At 48.9% G+C, this 25087-nt stretch overlaps 1 protein-coding gene across 7 annotated transcripts in view; it reads left to right on the plus strand.

The window, feature by feature from the left end:
• Positions 1-25087, plus strand: part of NAV2 (neuron navigator 2) — a 769310-nt gene that overhangs the window by 689521 nt on the left and 54702 nt on the right. For 5 of the 7 annotated variants that reach the window (XM_060105510.1, XM_060105512.1, XM_060105505.1 and 2 more), the window contains 8 exons: positions 4881-5019; positions 13018-13309; positions 14053-14755; positions 17497-17964; positions 18634-18699; positions 20033-20077; positions 22541-22701; positions 24779-24967. In XM_060105510.1, the coding sequence (XP_059961493.1) occupies positions 4881-5019; positions 13018-13309; positions 14053-14755; positions 17497-17964; positions 18634-18699; positions 20033-20077; positions 22541-22701; positions 24779-24967 (2063 nt within the window). The remainder of the gene's footprint in view (positions 1-4880; positions 5020-13017; positions 13310-14052; positions 14756-17496; positions 17965-18633; positions 18700-20032; positions 20078-22540; positions 22702-24778; positions 24968-25087) is intronic. The other 2 variants (XM_060105506.1, XM_060105507.1) reach the window with 2 other exon arrangements.

Raw genomic sequence — 25087 nt, forward strand, 5'->3', positions numbered from 1 at the left:
TGCCACATGCCCCTCTGCAACAGCATCTCAGTGTTGAAAGGCCACAAAGGAAGAGCGGGTACAATTTCAAAGCAAAAAAATCTGGGGCTTGGATTCATGGGCATCTGTTCCTAAGTTCCCTGCTTCCTCCCCTCCAGCCCCACTTGTCTCCTGGCTGTCCTCTTTCTTCTTCGTTGGATTATAGGAAATTTTAGATACGTTAAATTGCTAACCCCAGAGAGCAGATGCAATTTAAAGACTCATGGGATTTTCTTTTCATCATGAGAGTGGATTAGAGTCCTTTCCCATCTGTTATGTCACCCTTTTCCCAGCAGAGCCTTTCCACAGTGGCCAGCCTATAGGTGGTGTCATCCATGTGTCACCCATAAGGCAACTGAGGCAAGGAAGCTGTGACTTGTCAGAGGCTGAAGTGGGAGGGAGCCGGGCTCAGAATCCACTGCTGGGGCTGCGTTTGCGTCAGAACTTGCCCTGCCTGTCTCTCCTGTACGTGAGTTCAGTCAGGAGGTGTTTAATACACACATACTGTGTGCCTGGAGATGGAGTTGATGTGAGGCTGGCATTGCTGTGGCAGCGCCGCTCTGGAGGTGGGCTTCAGGGTCAGGGAGGGCTTCACTGCCGGCTCTGCCATGCATCTGCAGAGAGCCCTGGACGGCAGCTCTCACAGCCTCAGTTTCCTCATTAGGAAGCAAGGCCACCTGTGAGGGAGTAGGAACGTTGCTGAGAATACGTGCAGATATTGAAGAGTTGGCATGTTGGCAAGTGCTCAGCCAACGGCTGTTGTGAAAAATCGGATGATGCAGGCCAGAGGGAGCACATGTTCTGCACTTAGACGATTCAGCGTCTCAAGCCCAATTCCAAAGTGGACTGAACGGCACTGGGCAAAATACTTGTTCTTTCAGCCTTGATCTCTTCATTTGTCAACTGGGGAGGATAATAGGTCCCTTACAGGTGTGATAGGAAGAGTGGAGAAATAAGTGATGTATCGGAAGCACCTGGCATGATGCCTGACACCTTGGATGCATTTGTTGCTATCACTAAGCAGACCCCTGCATATACTTGGAAAGTAGGATAGACCGTCATACGGAGAACAACCAGAAAACTGCAGGAGCGCATAGGATGAACCCAAATGTGGAAGACTGGGGGAATTCAGAGGAGGGGGTTGTGAGGGTGGGCCACAGTATTTGGAGAGGTCCTTAAAGGAGGATTCGGAACCGGATGGAGCCCAGGCCAAAGCAGTGGCATCACAGGAGGGAAGCCGGCTAAGACCCGGAGCTGCGGGCTGCTGCAGTGCCTGTGAATTCATCCTAAGTCCCCTGCTGAGAGCCCTCACACTTCCTGCCTTTATCCTCCGTACTTGAGAACCGTCTTCGCATGTTTCCCCTGCACTTGTCTGGGATCCTCCAGGTGGGCTTTAGGAAGCCAAATTGGCGGACTGAAGGGAAAGGTGATGAAAACAGGTTTCCACTAAGCCTCGTCTTCCTGCCTGATCAGCAGAGCTCAGACAGGCATCTTACAAGCTGGTGGAACAAACTGAAACTTCCTCTTGATTACCTGGGGGAGTATGGGGAGCTCCTGGCTTTCTAAATCTCAGATATTGGCGTTTCTTTTTTGTTGTTTGGTTTCTTTGGTTTGTTTTTTTGAGATATCGTTGATGTACAATATTATTTGTTTCAGATGTGCAGCATAGTGATTCACAATTTGTTTTTATTTTTTATTTTTTTATTTTTGGTTGTGTTGGGTCTTCGTTTCTGTGCGAGGGCTTTCTCTAGTTGCGGCGAGCGGGGACCACTCTTCATCGTGGTGCGCGGGCCTCTCACTGTCGCGGCCTCTCTTGTTGTGGAGCACAAGCTCCAGACGCGCAGGCTCAGTAGTTGTGGCTCGCAAGCCTAGTTGCTCCGCAGCATGTGGGATCTTCCCAGACCAAGGCTCGAACCCGTGTCCCCTGCATTGGCAGGCAGATTCTCAACCACTGTGCCACCAGGGAAGCCTGTGATTCACAATTTTTAAAGGTTATACTCCATTTATAGTTATTATAAAATATTGGCTGTACTCCCTGTGCTACACAATATATCCTTGCAGCTTATATAATTTGTACATAGTAGTTTGTACCTTCTAATCCCCCTACCCTGGTGACCACTCGTTTGTTCTGTGAGTCTGTTCCTGTTCTGTTATATTCCCTAGTTTGTTTGTTTTTTTGTTGTTGTTGTTGTTGTATTTTTTTAGATTCTACATGTAGGTGCTATCATATAGTATATCTCTTTTTCTGTCTGACTTATTTTACTAAGCATAATGCCCTCTAAGTCCATCCATGTTGTTGCAAATTGCAAAATTTCATTCCTTTTTATGACTGAGTAATATTCCACTGTATGTACATACCACATCTTTATCCATTCATCTGCTGATGGACACTTAGGTTGCTTCCTTATCTTGACAATTATAAATAATGCTGCTGTGAACATTGGGATGCATGTATCTTTTCGAATTAGTGTTTTTGTTTTTTCGGATGTATACCCAGGAGTGGAATTGTTCTGACACTGGCGTTTCTGAGGCATCAGGCTGCCGCTGTGCAGGCCTTTCAGTGAGGCACAGCTCACTGTGGAGGGCTGAGTGGTGGAGTAATGTGGTTAAGTCAATGCATCATCATCACACAGCCCCGGGTGTAGATACTGACCCTGCCACTCCTGCTCTGGGATGTGCTAGCCTCCCGAACCTGGGCTTCCTCCTGGGGAAGTGGGCCGTGTTGTATGTCCATGTGCACTGAAAATTGATGTAATAGAGAGCCATCTGGCATCACAGTAAAGAGGGTGGCTCTGGGACTTCCCTGGTGGCGCAGTGGTTAAGAATTCACCTGCCAATGCAGGGGACACGGGTATGATCCCTGGTCCAGGAAGATCCCACATGCCACGGAGCACCTAAGCCCGTGCACCACTACTACAGAGCCCGCACTCTAGAGCCCATGAGCCACAACTACTGAGCCTGTGCTCTAGAGCCCACGAGCCACAACTACTGAAGCCCACACGCCTAGAGCCCATGCTCCGCAACAAGAGAAGCCACCACAATGAGAAGCCCGCACATGGCAGTGAAGAGCAGCCCCCGCTCGCCCATTAGAGAAAGCCTGCATGCATCAACGAAGACCCAAAGCAGCCAAAAATAAATAAATAAATTTATTTAAAAAAAAAAAAAAAAGAGGGTGGCTCTGAAGCTGGGGCAGCTGGATCCAGGTCCTGCTCCACCTCTTACAGTCTGACCTTGTGCAAGGCGCCTTACCTTTCTAAGCCTCAGTTTCTCCACCTGTACAACAGAAAAACAATAATACCTTTTGTCACTTGATCAAGTAGAGCAGTGTTACATTGGTGCTGGAAGCTTACTTTATAGCCTTCTCAACTTCCCACTCCCATGTGTCTAAATCAGCAAGTATTTATTGAGCCCCTGCTGTGTATCTGCCACCCTGCAACCAAACAAATGAAAAAATGCAACCGGCTTGATGCTGGCCGGGTCGGGGGTGGAGGTGGCACTGCAGATAGAGGGACCAGGGAAGGCCTTTCTGGGGAGGTGACTCTTCAAGTGAGAAGGAAGAAGGGACAGGTGACCAAGAAGAGGTACAGTAAATGCAAAGCCTTGAACACAGAAACCCAGAACCAGTGAGCGATGGAGGGCGGCCCAAGACAGGACTGGACGGGGAGGCTGGATCACAGGGTCTTGAGGGCCAGAGTACAGAGTTTGGGTCCCTGAGAAGCCACTGGAGGGTTTGAAGCAGTGGAGCAATAGATCTGATTTGTGTTTCACAAAGATCTTTCTGGCTGCTGTGGGGAGAATAATAGATGGTCTGGGAGCAGACGAGGAGCACGGAGCGCAGCCGGCCTGTTGGCAGTCACCTAGGCAGAGCTAAGCAGCTGGAACCGCAGGGCGGGCCGTGCACACTGGGAGAGATTCTGCAAGCAGAGGCGGGCGGACCTGGGGGTGGACTGAATGTCTTGGTGTTGGGAAGCAGGAGACAAGGCAGAAGAAAACAGAAGAATTATTGCTTGGAGATTTGACTTGAATGGTGGGGGACGATGGTCTCGATGGAGTTGAGGGTTGAGAAATGGACTCTCTTTTCGATGCATCCGGGGATATTATTAGAGTTAGAACTGCCAATGGAGTGGGTGGGTTTTGCTGACTTTTGCAATTTCCTTCCCTTGGCTTTTTTTTTTTTTTTTTTTTTTTTGCTGTATGCGGGCCTCTCACAGTTGTGGCCTCTCCCATTGCGGAGCACAGGCTCCGGATGCGCAGGCTCAGCGGCCATGGCTCACGGGCCCAGCCGCTCCGCGGCATGTGGGATCTTCCCGGACCGGGACACGAACCCGTGTCCCCTGCATCGGCAGGCGGACTCTCAACCACTGCGCCACCAGGGAAGCCCTCCCTTGGCTTTCTGGCTCCAGGAGTGGAGTCCAGAGAATTCACATAGCAGTTCTTCCTCCCGCTCTGAGCCCCAGGGAGGGTGCCACTGCCGTCTCTTTCTCTGCCTCACTGTCAGCTCCAACCCCCAAACCCACTGCTCCTCCGCGGGCTCTAGGCCTGGCAGGTAGCCCTCGGCCTTTCTGAAGTTCCCGAGATGAAGCTGAGGATGGGGTAGGCAGGGTGTAGGTGTCTAGCCACGTCTGCTCAGGGAGGTGCCCACCCTTCAAGGGAAGGTACACATCAGCCACTTCACCCAGCTGCCAGACGAAACGGATGGATGGCACCCTTGAAGATGAGTCACATCAGAGGCAAAGGAGCTCTGTCTGGGGCTCTGTGACACCGGAGCCTTCGGGGATGGTACACACTTGTCTGTATCATCAGACGCCGCTGAGCTGACGCAGTGTGAGGTCTCGGTGCTCAGGCTGTGTTTGTCTTGGCAGCTGGGATGACAGCAGCTCCGTCAGCAGCGGGATCAGCGACACCATAGACAACCTCAGCACGGATGACATCAACACCAGCTCCTCCATCGGCTCCTATGCCAACACGCCTGCCTCCTCGCGTAAGAGCCTGGATGTCCAGGTAAGGAACAGGGTCCCTCCCAAGGCCCCTGCCAGCAGAGAGCCTTGGGCTTGTGGGCCAAGGGGGCTGTTTGGGGTGCGTAGAATCTCCAGGTCCGTGAGATGAGGCCCGACCTCCTGCCTGATGCCTGTGCTCTTATGTCTTGACTCTGTCCTCTACCTGCAGGGAGAGGGGGGGTCCAGTATCGGGGTACGCTAAACGGGAGTGGGGAGACTCACCGCTCTCACTGTGGTGGCCTTGGCAAATCCTGTTTCCGACCTCAGTTTCATCATCTATTTGGAAAGAAAAAAAAAAAGAAAGAAAAAGGATGTTGGACTCAACTGGCCATTCTTAGTCTGGAGTGCGTGTCCATGGCATTCGTCTGATCCCTCAAGAGCGCTGGGGTGGGAACAAAGTTAAGAAGCCTGGGCTGGAAGGCCAGTACGTCCCAGCAGATCTGTGGGTCATATCCTCCTGCCAGTGTATTGTATTTGGCCCACAGTATCACTCTTCTTTTAAATGGGGTGGCATGTCAAGTTTTTTAAAGTTCATCACTTCACATGATAGTGAGCTTCTGGTTTCTCTTGAAAAATCAGAAGATACTGCCTTCCTGAGTCTATATTCTCCACAACCAGCAGATGTCCAGGTGTCTCCGCCTTTGGACAGGGTGCCCATGCCGCTGTGTGCCAACCAGCTACACCCTTCAAATACCTGCCTGTCCTGAGGCACTTGAGTTTCCAACCCCTGCTTTAAACTCTCTGATTTAGTGTTTCAGATGCAGTGCTTCCAAAGCAGTTTTGTGCAGGTGGGTTTGCTTCCCCTCATAGCATCCCTTAGTGGTCAGAGGGGTTGGTTCTACTAAGCCCATTTTACTAGTGGACAAGCGAGGTGCCATCCTCACCACCAGTCCCCACAGTGGCACTGGCATATATGGACTGGAATCCTTTTCGTGATGAGTCCCTCCCACCCGTGGGGCCCACTGCCTCGGGTGAACCCATGTGAAGGTCTGATGGGGACGGAGTCTCCCAGAGGGACCTTTTGAGGGCAGAGCTGACACAGCCCCTTCTTTCACTCCCTTCCTTTCACATCCGCTTCCTTTCTCCGCTCTTTCTCACTCTGGACAGATAGGAGCTGCTTTGGGAATCTCTTTGCTTTCAAAGGTATCTTCCTCTTTGAGGACAGGGCTAAATGAAGGATGTGTCAGAGTGTGGGATTAATTCTGTACCACAGAAATGTAAACACAGACTGCCTGATGAAATCTACTAGGTGTTGCCTCTGGGATTGCCTATGACTTCTTGAGTTTTCATTTTTAGCCTGAATTTCTAATTATCATTGGCAAACAAGGGTGGGTTGTGGCGGTTAAGGGGAAAAAAAACTACCCAGATGAAGGGAGCCCAGAGATTTGGGGGGTACTGATAATGTGCCATATCTTGATCTGAGGGGTAGTTATGTATGTTAATTTCAGAAAATTTCTTCCAATTATATACTTAAGATTGTACATTCAGTGTATGAATGTTATACCTCAATTTTTAAAAAGTTAATTAAAAAAAACCTAAGCCACACCACCAACTGATCACTGTTTAATTAGTTATTAGACACACGTTAGAAACACCCAGCCAGACTGTGTCCCTACCACTTGCCAAATGTTATAATATCCACAGTTTCCGGGACTTCCCTGGCAGTCCAGTGGTTAGGGCTCAGTGCTTTTACTGCCGTGGCCCAGGTTCATTCCCTGGTCGGGGAACTAAGATCCTGCATGTCGTGGGGCACAGCCAAAAAAAAAGATATCCACCGTTTTCCTTTCCTGTGGACACTAATTTTTTTTTTTTTTCCGAGACTCATTTTAATTTCAAGGTACCAATAACCAAGCTTCTAGACAGTTCTTAGATACGGAGCTGGGGAACTGAGAGAGGAGAGACAGAGACAGAGATGAGAGAGAGATCTGTAAATTAGTAGGTTTCTCTCTTGTTTACTTGCAAGGTAGGAAGAAGCTTGCTCCTAAAATGTTCACTGAGCCAACAAAACACTGTTGGAACAGTCTCCTTGTCTTTGTTCCCTTCCCACAAACCTGGAGTTAGAATCTGTTTTCCACATTGATACAGAGTAAACATCTGGGATTTACAAATGATACATTTGAATTTGGTTAATGTCAAGGCCCCCCTCCTCCTTGACCAGCTCTTTGCTTTCATCTAGCAAATGTCACATCAGAAAAGCTTCAAGAATATTACACAACTGTATGTCTTTTGACCAAGATCAGAAAGATAACGTCAAGGGTTGTAAAGAGTTTACTATTTACTGGGTTGTTTTTTGCTCTACAACTACCTGAGTTTAAAATATTTAAATAAAAATTAAGCAAGTAGGTCTTGGAATAAAAGAAATGTAGACTTGCATCCATAGTTACAAAGATTCCTGCTGAGATGGTTTCTTTGGCATCCCTTTCTTCCTGTCCAGGGAGCATCTCCAAATATCTGAATCCACATAAATTGCAGCCTTCTCCCCTCCTCCCCTGTACCACTCTGAGGGAGGCTAAGGGCCATCACTCCTCTCGGAGCAGCGTCAGGCAGCGGGAAGGTGTGCACTGCCATCCTCCCCAGGGCTCATTCAGGTTCTCATCACATATGGGTTTCCCTGGACAAATGGGCAGCACAAAGCATCCCAGGCGAGGCATGGAAAGGCAGGAAGAAGTAGCCCAGTGTGTCCACTGGGAAAGCAGGTTGAGGACAGGTTGCCTGCCTGAGTTTTCATATTTGAAAAGCCTCTGAAGACCAGCCAAAAGGAAGTACATCTAAGGAACAGGGGAGCTATTGTCTGGAAGCCTAAGGAACAGCCTCGTTTAGCTGATTGAGAGAGGCGGCAGCCGGTAACAGAGGAGCGGTCCTTGGGGGACCTTTGTCCCCTTTGTCTGTGAGTGACTGTCTCCTCAAGGATGTCGAGGAGCACGGGGAGGGTCTTCGATGGGACACCCGTGCCCAGATACCCAGCATCGGCCTCTGCTCACTGCTTCTCTGTGCTGGGCAAAGCATCTCCCTGCCTGGGGACTGACAGCCTCTTGACCAACTTTCTCCAGGAGAGCTGGTGAGTCTGGCTGCAGTGTCAGGGAAAAGGTATGGCCTTTGAAGTCAGGGTTGATCTCCTGGCTCTGTGGCATCCTTGGATAAGCTCAACCTCTCCAAGCCTCTGCCTCCCCGTGATTACATAAAATCACGGTAACTAGGCTGATCTCGAAGGGTGAGTGTGAGAGCGATATGGACATTCTTTATCTGAACATGCTTTCAGATAAATGAGCCTAATTCGTTTTTTCTTTTTTCTTTTTTTTTTCTGGCTGTGCCACTCTGCTTACGGGATCTTAGTTCCCCAACCAGGGGTTGAACCCCGGCCCTCTGCAGTTGAAAGCGCCGAGTCCTAACCACTGGACCTCCAGGGAATTCCCTCAGAACCTCATTCTCAGTAGTTGCTCAGACTGTTCGTTTCGTTTCTTTCCTTTCCTTTCCATTTCCTTTTCCTTTTTCCCTTTCCTTCCTTCCCTCCTCTATATTACCTATCCCTCTGCTTCTCTCCTCCATTCATGTCAGGAACCAAAAGTTGACTGTTATTCATGTCCTTTCTTTGTAGTGTCAGAGCATTTCATCTTATGTTTTGCAGCATTTTTTTTTTTTTTTTTTTTTTTTTTTTTGCGATACGCAGGCCTCTCACTGTTGTGGCCTCTCCCTCTCGGAGCACAGGCTCCGGACACGCAGGCTCAGCGGCCATGGCTCACGGGCCCAGCCGCTCCGCGGCATGTGGGATCCTCCCAGACCGGGGCATGAACCCGTGTCCCCTACATTGGCAGGCGGACTCTCAACCACTGCGCCACCAGGGAAGCCCAGCATTTTGTTTTTAAGACAGTGTGTTGGTGGCAGAAGACTTTTCACACGTGAACATCACTTCCCCACATCCCTTTCATCTATCTCTTCCTGTCCTTGTGACTCGGCATTTTCTCTCAGTCTGTGGAAGTTTCCATTCCAGGTGCCAAGGTACAAAAAAGGCATATGTCAAGATTCCTCTCATTTTCACTGCCTTTGAAATTTTAATAAAATATACAAGGGGAAAAAATGGGAATCCCATGTGAGTTTACTTTTTGCTATTGAAGGAAACAAAATTCTGAATTCTGTGGCAAGGATTTCTGTCCTGTGTGACCTTGAGTAATCCTGGAGCTCTCTGGATGATGGTCTGGACGTAAGGATAGGGTTTGGCTGGGGTGTGGGTGGGGCACCCCTTGTGCCACCTGCTGGGTCCTGCTGCTTGTGACTTGAGGCAAGTTACCTTTCCTCTTCACACCTGTGCTTTCCTTGTCTGTCAAATACTGATAAAAGTGCAAGTTTAGAGGATTAGATGAGCTAATAATGTGTGCAGAGGCACCCAGTGCCCAGTAAGAAAGGCGGCAGGTGATGATGCTGACGCTGATCCTAATTTCTGTTATTACTGGGACTCAAACTTTAGCCAGTGTAGCATCTCAATCTGAAGGGGATGGTGTGGGCTTGAAGAGGGCAGTGTCTCTGGCTTCTTAGAGGCTTGTGACCTAAGAGCACAAAAGACAAGTACCCCGTTCACCTTAATGCAAGACAGAAATAGATTAAATGCTAAAGTGCCGGAGATTTTCAGAGGGGGGACAGTTGGTTGCAAAAGAGCCACTGTTAAAATTGAGTCCCTGCACGTTGAACTCATTGTGCCCACCGTCAGCTCTCTGAGACACCTGTCTGTTATCACCCCTGTTTCACGCACAAGGTAACAATCTCAAAGAAGCTCAGCCGCTTCCTTCAGGGTCACACACAGCACAGGAGGGAGATGCAGCACCTAGTACTTGACCTCAAGTCTGTCTGACCCCAAGCCCATGCTCTTCCCTCCACCTCCCGCCCCACGGCTGCACCTCGTTCCTCAGCGCCTTGGTTCCATCCTCTCGCTCTCAGCAGACTGGCCTCCCCTCTTCAGTCTCTGGGGAACCTGGGCCCTCAGGGGAGAATTCTCCCATCTTCCAGGCCCTCTTCCTCCTTGAGTGTGGCTATTTCCCTGCCTTCCCTCTTGGATGCTGAATGAATAGGTGGGCTTACAGGTAGGGGCAGTAGGAAAATCTACAGAAAGGAGGTACCACTTGAGATGGGAACAGCTGGCAAAGGGGAGGGTGCAGCTCTTTGTACCTCCCATGGGGCCATCCTGCTGGCCCTCCTGTCGTAAGCTCTGGGAGCAGAGAGGCTGGCCCTTCTTCATCTTTTAATCCCTCCTGGTGCCACCACATGATCTGGCACACAGCTCAGCAGGGGTTTGCTAAGGAGATGTGAACTCACAGCCAGTATAATGTCCCAGGGCAGAGGCCACTGTGCTGAGAGCAGCTGGGAAGCCTACCACCCTGGACCACATACATTGTGGGGCTGTGAGGGTTGGATGATTGTTCTTTCCAGAGGGGGATTCAACTGTATTCCCAGACCAGGGATGTGTGCACTCTCTCTGCCACTGGGGTGGAATCAGTTCTGGAGGTCCCACCAGAGGCTAGGCTGGAACTGCTCCAGAATTGGAGCTGGGGAACCACCGGCCAGCCAGGGTGGAAGGAGAATCTACTGGGTGTAGGTGTTATGTTAGGTGCCCCTGGACATGCAACATCCTCAAGTCCTTGGACTTGTCCTCCAGGAAGGCAGCATAGCATGATGGCTAAAATATGGGCTCTGCACTTAGGCTCCCTGGAACCCTTGCACTGTGTGATCTTGGGCAATTTTCTTTTCCACTCTGTGCCTCAGTGTTCTCATGTAAAATTGAGACTACAAACTATATAACTTCCTCATAGGTTTCTGGTGAAGATTAAACTAAATGGTACATGTAAAGCACTTTAGCCCAGTGCCTAGCACATAGTAAATGCTTAGTAAATTTTCATTGTTACTACTCCTACTATTAGCATCACTATAATTTGATCAGGGAAAATAAGGTATAGGAGCATTAAAGGAATAATTAATGCAGTACCCCAGGATGTGGTACATACTAAGTTTTCAGTACCTCTTAGAGTGTAATAGAATGTACTTGAACATAAGCTCCAGGAGGTTAATGATTTGTATTGATATTTTGTTCTCATTCATTGTAGTAGTCCCAGTACCCAAAAGCTTGCTTGGCACACAGCGGTACCGGTAAATATTTGTTGAGTGAATGTTTCCAAAGCCAAGATATTTTCTGCCTCAGGGCCTTTGCACATACTCTTCCCTCTACCTGGCATGCTCTTCCCTAAACTCTTCTCTCGGTCAGTTTCTGCTCATTCTTTAGGACACTTCTTCAAAAAGGCCCTACCAGACCACTGTACCTTACCCCCATCATCATAATCTAAATTACATCACTGCCTGTAATTCTCTCTCAGACTCCTTGTCCTTTTCCATTTATTTGTCTTATATTTCCAATCCCTGCCTCTTTCACTGGATCATAAACTTCAGAAGGGATGGGAACCAATCTTACTCACAGATCCTCAGACCCACCATAGTGCCCGGCAAACCACGGGCATGGAGGAAATTCTGGTTGAATGAATACACTGGAAGGTTTAGAGGAAGGTACACGGGCTGGTGTAGGTGGGACATGGAGCAAGTACCATGAGTTTCCACTTATCTGTAAAACTGAGATGAAGACAGTTCTACTTACCTGCTTACCCTCCTTGACCAGATAGCGGTCGGAATCGGATGAGGTCGTTTTGGTAAAGTGTGCTGTAGCTCGAGAAGCATGTGTTCGCCGACCGATTTTCTCATTTCCTCACCAAGCCTGATTGCGTGCCTGCTGTGGGGACGCCTCTGTCTCCGTCCTTTGCCGCAGCTGAACGATGAGCTTCTCGCAGCCCCGGAGTGTTTCTGTTCTCCTCCTCCCTCTATGCCTAGTACCTCGTGGAAATGTTTGAGGAATGACCAAACAACTGCAGGCACCCATGAGGTGGCTGAGGGAGAGGGGGGAGGCTGTGGTGGCGATAGAGAGGCGATTGAACTTGGGCTGCTTGTCCGTATATATCTTTGCTCCCGCTCAGCCAGCGTATTCCATGCAGGAAGCCATCGGTACTAATCTCGAGTGACAAGCATCAGGCCAGATTCTTGCCAGGGGGTCATTTTGATTTGCTACCTTGCTGATGTTGCCCACACTTGGTAGTTAAGTACAGCAAATATGGGACCTGTATCGCAGGGGAGCCGTCCTAAAGTGTTGCTTCCCCATTCACTGCACTGCTTCTCCCTGCTGAAATCTGCTCAGACTGGCCCCAACCCCTAGGGAGGCCCCCAGAGCTTTCTGGTTAGCGAGTTATGGCTTTTAACTGCAGCAAATGATTAACCATCGCACTCCCCCTCCTGGGCTCCGTGGCCAGCAGGTCAGGCCTCTTCCAAAGAAAGCTGGCTAATTAGATCCCTCGTCTGCACAAAATCCCACAAGAGGAGCAGGCAGCGGCATATGAATGGAGCTGGGTGGGAGCACATGGTGTCGTGGGGAGGAAGTGGCTTTTGAGGCTTTGCTTCCTCTCAGCCCCTCTCTCTCCCTGATTCGAGGGGGGCTAGCAGCCGCCCTCTCCCGCTCACCCTCGGTGCGTTAGACTGTGGCGCTGTGCTAGATCCAGAGATCTGGCTGCCAGTGGAGTGATCAAAGGGAAATGGGCTGGGAGGCCGTGAGCTGGATAGAGCTCAGGCTGCCGGAGCTAGAGGAGGCTGGTCGCCAAGTGGCAGAGCTGGTGGCTGAATTTTTGTCACAGCTCCGTCCACTGGTTCTCCTCCGTGGGGCTCTGTCCCTCTTTTTCCTCTGGCTCTTTTTACTCTCCTCCCTCATTCCCTTTTAGGACATATTCATATTCTTTCCTTTCCTTGGACCCAACAGATCAGGCTTCCTAACAAGATAACCAGAGTGCAAAGGCCCAGGCATTTTAAAGTAGTCATCTGTTGTTTTTCCCTTAACTTGTGCAGTACATGGGCATTTTTGCTCTGGGGTGAGGGGCTCTCTAGCCTGGGGTTTGAGAAAGACTAATTCAGAGGGTCTCCTTCACAGACCGACGCTGAGAAGCACTCACAGGTGGAGAGGAATTCCCTGTGGTCCGGCGATGATGTCAAGAAGTCAGACGGAGGGTCAGACAGTGGCATAAAGATGGAGCCGGGGTCGAAGTGGAGGCGGAATCCTTCTGATGTGTCTGACGAGTCCGACAAAAGCACGTCGGGCAAGAAGAACCCCGTCATCTCTCAGACAGGCTCGTGGCGGCGAGGCATGACGGCTCAGGTGGGCATCACCATGCCGAGGACGAAGCCGGCTGCCCCGACAGGCATGCTCAAGACCCCAGGAACTGGTGAGTCAAAGGCGTGCATGGGCACTTGTCATTTTCAAAACCTGAACCGCAGTCACTCTAGCGAGGGCTTGATGATATTTTTAAATCCCTATAAAATGCACAGGTATTTCTTCTTAGGGTTTAGACTGCTCATAGCCAGCTTTCAGAAAGGTTCACGTCCTTACCTTTCTCCAAGTGGAAGTATGTAAGCATGAGAGCCTCTTAAATTCTGAAGATGGTTCAACTGCCGAGCCATGTTGAATTGGTTTAAGCATGTGCCGGGTCAGAGCTAACATACCCAGTGAAGGCTATTCAAGAGCACGTGGTTAGGAGCTGTTGGTGTGTGGAATTGATGTTGTCCATGATTTAAGGATGTATGTAAACGAGGGCAGGGTTTTTGCAGGAAGGTGGGGTACCCCTTGAAAATGATAGGGACAGCTTTTCAATGGACAGAGGGAGAATGGCCAATAAAACCCAAGATCTCTTTCCCAGACATATCAGTGATTGGCTGGCTTTGCTTTCTTCTGGGTAAATTTAGACTGCTTTGCGAATGAGGAAAACCACTGACATCTCCTAAAAGGCTCATGGTGACAGTTGTAGATGCGATTATCTTTATAAAAAGCTCTTTCCTCTGTCTCCCAAGGGGACTGCTTTCCCCCAGGAGAAAGCGAGCTAGTTCTTTGGAGGAGGGGAGAATTTTAAACAGTCAGCTGGCGGAGCTGACTTCTTGGTTTGCAGGCTAACCTTTTGGATCTCTCTCTCAGGAAAAACAGACGATGCAAAGGTGTCTGAGAAAGGAAGGTTGTCTCCCAAAGCCTCCCAGGTGAAGCGCTCCCCGTCAGATGCTGGCCGCAGCAGTGGTGATGAATCCAAGAAACCCCTCCCCGGCAGCTCCAGGACGCCTACTGCCAACGCCAACAGCTTTGGGTTCAAGAAGCAGAGTGGCTCTGTCGCTGGTTTGGCCATGATCACAGCCAGTGGGACCACTGTCACCAGCAGGTCAGCCACACTGGGCAAAATCCCAAAGTCGTCCGCACTTGTCGGTCGGTCCACCGGTCGGAAGACGAGCATGGATGGGGCTCAGAATCAGGATGATGGGTATCTGTCTCTCAGCTCCCGGACAAATTTACAGTACCGGAGTCTGCCAAGGCCCAGTAAATCCACCAGCCGGAATGGGGCTGGGAACAGGTCTAGTACCAGCAGCATAGATTCCAACATCAGTAGCAAGTCAGCAGGCCTGCCGGTGCCCAGGCTGAGGGAGCCTTCCAAGACAGCCCTGGGCAGCTCTCTGCCAGGTCTGGTCAACCAGACCGATAAGGAGAAAGGCATCTCATCCGACAACGAGAGCGTGGCTTCCTGTAACTCAGTGAAGGGGAACCCGGCAGCCCAGCCTGTGTCTAGCGCGGCTCAGGCCACTCTCCAGCCAGGGGCCAAGTACCCTGATGTGGCCTCTCCCACTCTCCGCAGGTAAGTGGGTAAATGGCACCGAGCGGAACTGGAATACGTGGAGTGGCATCCTGGATTAATAACTTCCTGTTTTCTTAGCTGAAGCCACCTCTGGTTTTCTCCACTTCAGTCCTTGGGTAAAGCTGTTTGGTCGGATGCTGCCAGCAGTTCTGCAGTCAGCTGATTATTTTCCCATGTTGGCATGAAAAACATAAGCCTCTGGAATCAATCATCCTGGGTTTGAATCCTAGGTCCACCCTAATTAACCACCATGTAACCTCTCTTAATACTTCTGCCTCCGTTTCCTCATCTGTAAAATGGGGATGATGATACCTACCTACAGGTTCTTGTGTCCATTAATCTATGTAGCTACACCTGGCCCATAGGAAGTACTCAATAAAAGTTAGCTACCATCGAAGATGAGATCCTAATACTCCCTTAGATCTGGATGGGGAGCTCAAGGGAAACAGTTTTGTTTTTAATCTGTGGCTCAGATTCCTCATCATTATGCCAGACAGTGGTATAATGGCCAGATCTTTTCCCCAAATAGTCCAATATCCCCCACATACTTTTTTATACTACATGCATAACTCCAAATTAGTGCCTGAAATTTTAGCTTCCTTTAAAAAAAAAAGAAAGAAGAAACAACTCAAAGCAGAAGCGTTTTCGAAAAAGAGAATTTGATTTCCTATTACCTGAAAAAGGCATTTTCCTGCACTTCCACAACGGGTGGACATTTGTACATTAAAATTGATTATTAGCTTTTTAAAAACAGTTTCCTTTCAGTTTCTACAACTTTTGCCTCTCCATAGCATCTCATTATAATATCCACTGGACCACTTGAAAACTGCAGCTGCATAGAGCAGAGTTCATCCTACCTTTTCAGGAAATTTCTTGTCATAAGAAAGAGTAAGTCCAAGGATAGAAAATTTAGCAGTGAAAAAATAAAAATTATGTGCACATGTACATATTTGGGGATGAATGGGAATGTTTGCAAAGCCTTCAGAAGAAGCATTCCACATGAAAGGTATAATGGAGCAGTTCACCGTTCTTTGTCTAGACTTGATTATTAGAATTTCAGTAATGATTATTTTTTCAGGGGAAAGTCCTATTGGGCTGCTCTTTGTTGTTTTAACAGGTTGCCTTGTAAATGAAAATTTTCTCTGCTTCTTGCCTCAAGTATTATATGTAATATTCGCTCTTTGGTATTATAGATTTCCTTTAGTAACTACAAAGGCATTTTACTAGACCCTTAGGCTAGTGTAATAGAATACTTGAAAATGCATGCAGCTTCTTAGGCTGTGAATTGAGCACCTTTCAGCCCATTCCTAGCAATTACATTTTTCCTCAATTGTTAAGGTGTTCTGAATTCTCTCGTTGTGCATTAGTATGAAGAAGAGGAATCTTAGGTGAAGTGTGATAGCTCTCTTCAAATGGTTTGAAGGACTAACGGACAAAAGATAGGGCTTTTTCTGTGTAGTTACACATAGCAGGATTAGAAGCAAGACATAAAAGTTGGAAGAAGGTGGGTTAGGTTTTGGTTGTGTAACAATTGGAAGTGCTTGGCAATGGAGCCAGTTAGCCTTTGGAGTATAAAGTAGTGAGGTCCCTGACACTGGCGGTATGTAAGCACTCTAAAGCCAAGGTTCTGCAACAGGATAGTTCTTTCTCTGTCACCAGGCAAAAAGTGTTCCTCTTCTGTCACCAGACATTGTAATGAGGGTTGATTATGTGTTTATTTATTTTTACAACAATTGGGATTTGTAACAACTGTTTGGAGAGGTCGGAGGTCAAACTCACACCACGTTGACTAGCTGGGTGAAAGGCAACCTGCCTATCATAGTATGTAGTAGTATCGTCTCTTTACGGAGATACCTGTTCCATGACAGTTTTAGTGGATAGAATAAAGCCGTTACATTTCTAGGGTATGTACTGTCCTTTGACTTTAAGACAGTTTCTCCATCCTACCAGAGAACCCTCTGCCAATGGAAGAGGGAAGCGTCTGTGCCATTCCCTGTGTTCTGACAGCACATTTGTGGTCACGAGCAGTGGGGGAGATGACATGCAATGGCATTTCTGTGTGTCTATCACAGAGACACAGTTCACACCCAGCATGTCTGTTCGAACATCTTGTGAACCCCACAAGGTTTGAGTGTATCACTGGACAGTACTAACTCTCTGGCCCTAAAAGACACATCTTTCAGGCTGGGCTTTCGTGTGAGAATACATCTGAGAGGATACATTGCCCAGGCCGCCTCCAGATCTAGCCTCCTATTCTTGATTCTACATGTTTGCTTAGAGATCAAAGAAACCAAATCCTTTGGAGCTGAAGTGTCATGAACGGAGTGCCTGCTTTGCGCTGGGGTCATGGATACAAAGGTGATCAAGACAGCTCTTTTCCCTTGAGATGTTTCCTGGGCAAGGGCAGTTTTCTAGTTACTCTATTTATGGAAAGAAAGGAAAGCAAGATGTTGGACCAGTGAGGGATAGGCCTGTAGAAGACTACTCCCCGTCTCCCTTTGACTCAGGTAGATCCAGGGTCTCAGCAGCAGCCTAGAACTTGAAGGTGGAGCCTTTGCTCCACCAGTGCCCTGGCCCGCTGTGTGGCAGCCTTTCCCGGGGGAGCGCCTTGAGCCTAGAAAGGACCGCGCCTCCCTCCCCAGGGACTCTCACTAGCTCCTGCGCCCCGCCCTCCTCTGACGGCCGGCCGGCATCCCTGGGCTTTGGGTGTTCAACCCGTGCAACCCTTTGTCTCTTCGCAGACTCTTTGGTGGGAAGCCTACCAAGCAAGTGCCCATCGCCACAGCCGAAAACATGAAAAACTCGGTGGTCATCTCCAACCCTCATGCCACCCTGAGCCAGCAAGGTAACTTAGAGTCCCCCTCGGGCAGCGGCGTCCTGAGCAGCGGCAGCAGCAGCCCTCTCTACAGTAAGAACGCAGACAGCACCCAGTCCCCCCTGGCCTCCAGCCCCAGCTCCGCCCACTCGGGCCCCTCCAACAGCCTCACGTGGGGCACCAACGCCAGCAGCTCCTCGGCCGTTAGCAAGGACGGCCTGGGCTTCCAGTCGGTCAGCAGCCTCCACACCAGTTGCGAGTCCATTGACATCTCCCTGGGCAGCGGAGGGGCGCTGAGTCACAACTCCTCCACCGGCCTCATTGCCGCCTCTAAGGATGACGCCCTGACCCCCTTTGTCAGAACCAACAGTGTGAAGACCACACTGTCGGAAAGGTTGGTGCTGTGCATTTGGCTGCCTTTATCTCCCCGAAAGACGCCCTTCCAAGAGTCCAAAGATTATGTCAGGAAGCCCAAGTGTTAGCTCACCTTTGCTGGGAGATGTCTCTCTTTCTGATCACTGCCGTCTTTCCAGAGGGAAGCCAGTTTGGGATGAATTAAGCCTGGCTCTGCTTCCTGTTATCTTTTTCACTGTGGTTTTTCTCAGTGCATGGAGCTGCTGGAAGTCTCTCGGGGGCAGATTTCATGCTGCCTTTTGAAAGGGCATTCCGCTTTCGAACTCCTTCCATTTTATATTTCGTTCATCAACTGCCTCTTTCCCTGCCCCTTGTAATTGTATTGTCCAAGCAGGTGGCGGCTGCAGCCGCGGAGCGTGTGGTGGGATGTTCCTTAAGCAGCTGAGTCCACATGCTGGTCCTTGGGGCAGACACCCTCCTACTGAAGGGCTGCGGGCCAGAGCGATAGGAAATCAAGAAACCAGAATTGTTCTCAAAGCTCTGAATCTCACTGCAGTAGTGATCCGTGTCCATTTTCTCCACATGGGGAAGAAAGCCAGTATCAGCACTGGAAATGAGCAAAATGTTCTAGTCGTTGTGTATAATAACCCCACCCCCTCCTTCCAATCTAATGCTCCTTCTCTTGTTTTCCACCTGCCTGGCCTTCTAGCCCTCTCTCTTCCCCTGCCGCTAGCCCTAAGTTCTGCAGAAGTACTCTGCCCAGGAAACAGGACAGGTAATGACGTCGTAGGCCGGGGATGCCACCGAGCCTCTAGCTTCCTCTGCCCCGCTGTGTCAAGCCAGATGTCTTGTATGAGGCTGTTGGCCTGCGGCTTCCGCTTGTGTTCGTGGCCCCGGTGTGCTCTGTGACCCCCAGACATGCCTGTGAGGGTCTGTTCCGCTGCCCGCAAAGCTCAGAAAGAGGTGGAGCGGGGCTGGCCCCTCCTCTCCCAGCTTGGGAAGGAACCTCAAACCTGCCACCTGGCGAGGGGCGGCAGAAGCTCTCACTGGCATCTCAGCCTCCCCGTGGCATGCTCCTGCTTCCCAGCTTCCTGCCCTTTCTCCTCTCTCCCCTCCCCCTCCAAGCCCAGAAGTGACCTACCGCCCACCACGCGGCTCTGCGGCCCTCACCTTTGTCTCCCACACCCCTGCTCCCCACGCAGCTGGCCCTTTGCCCTCTCAAAGGCCTTTGCTGCAGTTTGGCTCTGTGTCTCGCAGGCTGTTGTGTTCTGTGTGCCCGTTTTCTGTAAGAAGAATATGTGGAGTGTTGTTGGCCCCCAGATGCCCTGAGGGTGGGCCCCAGACATGGATCTTGACCTTGAGTTTGTGGGGAAGCCATGGCTTGGCCAAACATAATGAGCAGATGTTGTTTCATGCTAGGAGGAAAAAAATTAATGAAAACCCTCTTCACCCCATTAACAGCGAAAACTTTGCTTTTGTCAGACTCATAGACCAAGCCTTTAAACCTAGCTCTTTGGAAATCCAAATGCTGTGACTTTATCAGCCAGCAGGTCGTAACATGCCCCAACTCTGCCCAGGGCTCAGCTCCTAGCTACGCCCAATGAGAGCCTCGAAAACTGAGAGGGACCTGGAATTCCCTTGACTTGTTACAGATGAATTCCAAATATGCAGACTGCTGGCCTCTTGAAACTCTCCAGCAAGTCCCTTCTCTCACTTGAAGTCATCGCCAGTGGCATTTGGTGGTGGGCCAGAGTGGTTAGGGGTGCGGGGAGCCTGGCGTCTCTCTCTGCCGCGGAAGGCACGGGCTCTGCTTCCAGATGGGGGCAGCTCCTGAGTTTGGCTTTGAACCCGTGGAAAAGAAGGAGCAGTTGGGGCCGAGTGGCTCAGGACTCCTGGGGACGGGGGTGGAGGATGCCTGGGTGTGAGCGCAGGCCTGGGTTTCCTTTGTTCCCGTGGCTGTGGATGTGTTGCATGCAGAGGACCACTCCCTGGTGAAGTGAGTCTCTTCCTCCAGATCTCTTGGCTTGTCCTTAGCCTTTCCCCCCTCACATGGCCTGCTTTCCCTGTGCTTCTCTGAGGTTCTTATGTTTGTTTTAACTTTCCTACAGTGACCCGCACCTTGATAGGAACACTTTGCCTAAAAAAGGACTCAGGTATCTGTGTTTTCTCCTTGCATCCATGCCATCTGGTGTGGCTCTGGGGCTTGGCTGTGTGGCTCTCTCATGGCTGGTGGGGCTCGGGCTGGGCTGGGGTCCCCGCTTTGGCCACCGCAGCAGGACCCTTTGGATGACGGCTCCCCTCGCAACCCTCTCGTTCTCATCTCTCCATCTGTCGGCTTCTTTGCTTGAGCAGAGGCTGTGCTCTTTCAGGCTTACTGTGGTCAAACCATCTCATGACAGCCATCCCTGAGCAAGCCCGGAGAGCGGTTACCGCTTCTTCTGGGGCCAGTGGGTTTAATCGCTGATCATTTCGCCATGACCATTCCATTCACGGGCTGTCTTCCAAGAGAAAGGATATGACTTGTAGCATGTTGATTTGTCAGCCAGGACACAGAGCAAAGGAGAGAAATATCCCCACCCCCACCCCCACCCCCCTGCCAATTTGAAGATTTTTAACTTTCTGGCCCATAGAAAGTTGCTAAGGACAGGTGCTTGGAACTTGTCTGAATATTCTAATCGAAAATCGGGTCAATTTTCAATGCCCAGCAAGACATGGGTGTGTTCATTTTTTTGATGTAAAGAAAGTAAGTACTTCCTTTCCGAGAGCCAATGTCCTTTCATTCACTGTAAGTGATGGCTCGTTTGTGGCGCTGGTCCTGGTGAAACAAGATGCTATAAGTCACCACTGCTCACGCCATCCACCTCACTTTGCCACCCAGAGGAACTTCAGTCCTAACGCCTGCCCCGTGATCTTAATGTCACACGGTTACAGCTGTCATTTCTCCTGCTCTCTAAACACCTCGTTCTTTGTAGCATCGGCTTCACCCTGCACCAAGCAGTAAGTGCTTTCGCAAAACATGGAACTTGGAATGAAATGTTTCGTTGCTGTCATGTATGTCTGTAGTTAATAACCAGCAGTTCTTAAGGCTGAGAGCGTTTTGACCAGTAACGGGAGGTAGGTATCAATGCTTCCTTTCAACAGGAGTTCCGAGTAAAGCCAAATCTAAAAACCTAAGAATAAAAGTATTGAAAAAGCCCCCAGCCGACCTCCGGACGGAGGAAGTTCAGCACGGTGGCCTTCGAGGGGGGAGCTGGCAAGGCCTTTAGTACTTAACAGTTTTCGTCATGCTTGTCGGCACTCAGGCTAATGCTTAAATCATATCCACTCTTCACGTGAGTTTGACCTTGATGCCCCAGCGTCGCTCCCAGAGGAAGCTCACGTCTTTGAATATCAGCATTTCGTAACGCTAATGTGTATATTTCTGGAGCAGATCTATTCTGTGAAAATTATGTAGCTCTGGCTTTTAAAATCAGATTTTAAAAGAATTCAGAATAGAGGTAAGTGACAGGGTATCCTCAGGCAACTGATGGGACCTAGAAAGTCCAACTATAGTAAAAACATTAAGGAAGAATCGTGTTTATGTTCCCTCTCACTGTGACTCCCTTTCTAGCTCACCCACTCCGTACACACAACACATCCCATACCAACACGCTGACAACACCTTGTCCTAAGTCAGGAGGACCACTCTATTTACGAAATCAGTAGTAACCCCACGGTAATCTATTTATAAGTCCAAAGTACTCTGGCCACTGGGGCACTTCAGACATTCGAGATGCTGCCTGTGGGCATAATGAGAAGAGCCCACAGGCAGCATCCATAGTGAATTTGGGAATCAGACAAATATGGATTGAAATCTCGGCCCGTGATTCAAGGCAGGCCATCACCTTCCCTGAATGTAAAACAGGAATAATAGCATCTGTGTTGCCGGGAGAATCTGAGGCTTCAGTAAGATAACGTCGGTGAAGGCACCTGGCACGTTAGAGACGTTCAATAAATCATTACCAAATACGTTTCAGAATTAATGATGAGGTGGACCACGTGACTTCTGAAGACCCTCCCCTGTGTGAGACCCAATGATTTGGGGTTCCTTTTGTGAAGACTGGTTTCTGCCAGATTCTAGTAACTACTGTCGGCGTCGGTCTCCTCATACCTTCCTTTACGTGTCTGGTTTCTGATACTCTGTGATTCATGGCCACTTACTTGCGCTCCAGAATGCAGATGCCATGAGCTATCCAATTAAAACTTCCTCAGAGCTCTGACAGCAGCTTGTTTTGTTGCTTCAGTCCTGTCAAGGTGGAGGCTTTGAAATGACACCGTCATGAATCAACATGTTAACAGATACGCCCAGGGACGGGTCTTTTGAGCGTTTACCCATCTTGTTCCCTTTATGTAGTTCCCTCAAAACTGAAAGGAATTGCAGTTTTCCCCCAAAGACAGCCAAGTGGCAAAAAAGGTTTTGAGAAACTTTGTGAGTTTCGGGATGTGTAGCGATCTGATTTTTCAAACGTCATCTTTGGATGTATATTTTCTTTTTACATGTTTATCGTCAGCTCCAGAGAGCTCATTTTCATAAGCGCTGTTCGTAGTTAATCCCAGCCTGATCTCTGTCTGTCCAGGTACACCCCCACCTCCCAGCTTCGCACACAAGAAGACGCAAAAGAATGGTTACGGTCTCACTCTGCAGGAGGCCTGCAGGACACTGCCGCCAACTCTCCTTTCTCCTCTGGCTCCAGTGTAACTTCTCCCTCTGGAACAAGATTCAACTTTTCTCAGCTTGGTGAGTAGCTACTTGGCATTAACTGTGTTGATCAGCGCCTTAGGGCAGAGGTTATCTTGCATTTTGAAAGAGACAAGTGGTCACATCACTCTCAGTATCTGATCAGCCCTCAGCAGTGTAGTTTGATTATAGGCAATTGATAGCAAAAGAAAAGAAAAATGTGTTTTGGTTCTCTCAGTAATTTTCTCTACATGGTTGATATAGGTGGGGTTATAGCAAAGAGCAAACCATCCATGGAATGAGAAGAATGTATTCTAAGACCTCTGAAGATGTAGGTTTTATAGCGTATCCCATGTTTGGTCATCCTCATTGCTTTATTAAACCGGAAATAAAGATCAGGTTTTGACTGAGCAGATATTCTTGGAAATGCCTACCGGTGACATCATGCTTTGACTGGCACAGTGAGGAAAGGAAAATAATTTGTAACACAGTCCCTGCTGACATGTCAATGGATATAAAGTTTACAAGTATTAGATTTCTTAATGATCATATTTTGTAGTTTTAGAAGAAGTGAAATATTGTCATACATTTATTAAATACACATCTTCCATGCCACAACTAAGTGAATCTTGCTTAATGTTTTGAGTTGAAGTTGGTAATGAATCCATGAAGTGCATTTGGACAAAATAGAAGGGATTGTTTTTTTAAAAGTTTAAGTACCAAAGGTAGTCTAGTCTAAGAAATAATAAGTGTTGGCTTTTCTAACTTGTACTGTAACATCCTTATACTTTCTATTTTAAGTATATGTTTCTTATGTAAACAACTTAGATATTTTTCCATACTTTTTTTTTTGATGCAGAATTCAGGTTAATATTTTACTGCATCTGATAATGTATTATATGTTTGAATCCTAGTGACTTTTCATTTTGACATTCTTGTGATTTTCATATGCTATATTCTTCAAGCAATAAAAAATTCAAGCAAAAACAATTTTTTTTTTTTTTTTTTTTTTTTTTTTTTTGCGGTACGCGGGCCTCTCACTGTTGCAGCCTCTCCCGTTGCGGAGCACAGGCTCCGGACGTGCAGGCTCAGTGGCCATGGCTCACGGGCCTAGCCGCTTCGCGGCATGTGGGATCTTCCCGGATGGGGGCACGAACCCGTGTCCCCTGCATTGGCAGGCGGACTCTCAACCACTGCGCCACCAGGGAAGCCCCGGATGCTTTTTTTAGAAAGACAAACACCCACACAGACTCATAGATAGGTAAAAGAACAGTCCAAAGCTTTATATGAATCCATGTAAAAACTGCATATGATCTGATAGCAAGTATACACAGTTAGAAAAAGGAAAGAACAGTCCTGGCTGAAATGACTGGGAAAGGTTACAGGAAGGTGGCAGGGTGAGAGCTGAGCCTTCCAAGACGGAAAGAGAGGGAAATATTTTTTCCAGTCTCATCTCGTTCTTTAGAGAGGCAGCCTTTTCTGATTATTGTGAACAATAAACTCAGTCTTTAAGGACTTCTAATCAAGTAAGGGTTAACTCTTCATTGTAAATGAACCGAATGCATACTTCTGAGCTATTTTACGTTACTGAAATGGACAGGATTTTAATAAGAAAGCCAGTTTCGGCTAAGGTAAATGCACCCCCTTTGCACTGAAGCTCTGCAGGCACCATTATGAAATCTTCCCCGTCTGAGACAGTGAGACCTGTGTTCATATTGTTCTTTCCTGGCTGTAACTCTTTGAGGCAAGAGTTTCTTGTCATGCACAAATGCTTCCCATCTGATCAAAAGCCCGGCTGGGCTATTTTGGGCTTTTGGCTTTAGGGAGAATTGTTCCAGATGAGCCCAGAAAGTAATTAGCTCATGCCTGGAAGGTGACACTAGCTTGTCTGAATGTGCCAAGTTGGAAAGCTGAGGCCCAGAGCCTCGCTTTGGAACTGACCCACCTTTCCTCCCTTATTTTTAGCTGTAAGTGTGTTACTCAGATGCTGGTGTGGCCACCTTTGAGAAAATAGACAAGGGAGAGAAGTTGACAGGGACGGGGATGGCTGATCGTAAGCAGCCTCCTCTTCGTCCTCCTTCGGGATTTGAACCGGGACATGAATCTCCAACCCTTTGACTGACTCCTTTCCTTCCAGCGAGTCCCACCACTGTCACCCAGATGAGCTTGTCCAACCCGACCATGCTGAGGACCCACAGCCTCTCCAATGCCGACGGGCAGTACGACCCGTACACGGACAGCCGCTTCCGGAACAGCTCCATGTCCCTGGACGAGAAGAGCAGAACCATGAGCCGCTCAGGCTCATTCCGGGATGGGTTCGAAGAAGGTAGGAAGCAAGGAGATTGACCCTCTCTCACGTTGTGCGGTTAACAGTCCTCTATACCGAGTTCACTTCATTGACCTAAGAATCCACCTGTACCAGTTTCCAACTCGCCACTTACTCTGG

The sequence above is a fragment of the Mesoplodon densirostris genome, chromosome 7 (genome assembly GCF_025265405.1).
Source record: "Mesoplodon densirostris isolate mMesDen1 chromosome 7, mMesDen1 primary haplotype, whole genome shotgun sequence".
NCBI classification, from domain to species: domain Eukaryota; kingdom Metazoa; phylum Chordata; class Mammalia; order Artiodactyla; family Ziphiidae; genus Mesoplodon; species Mesoplodon densirostris.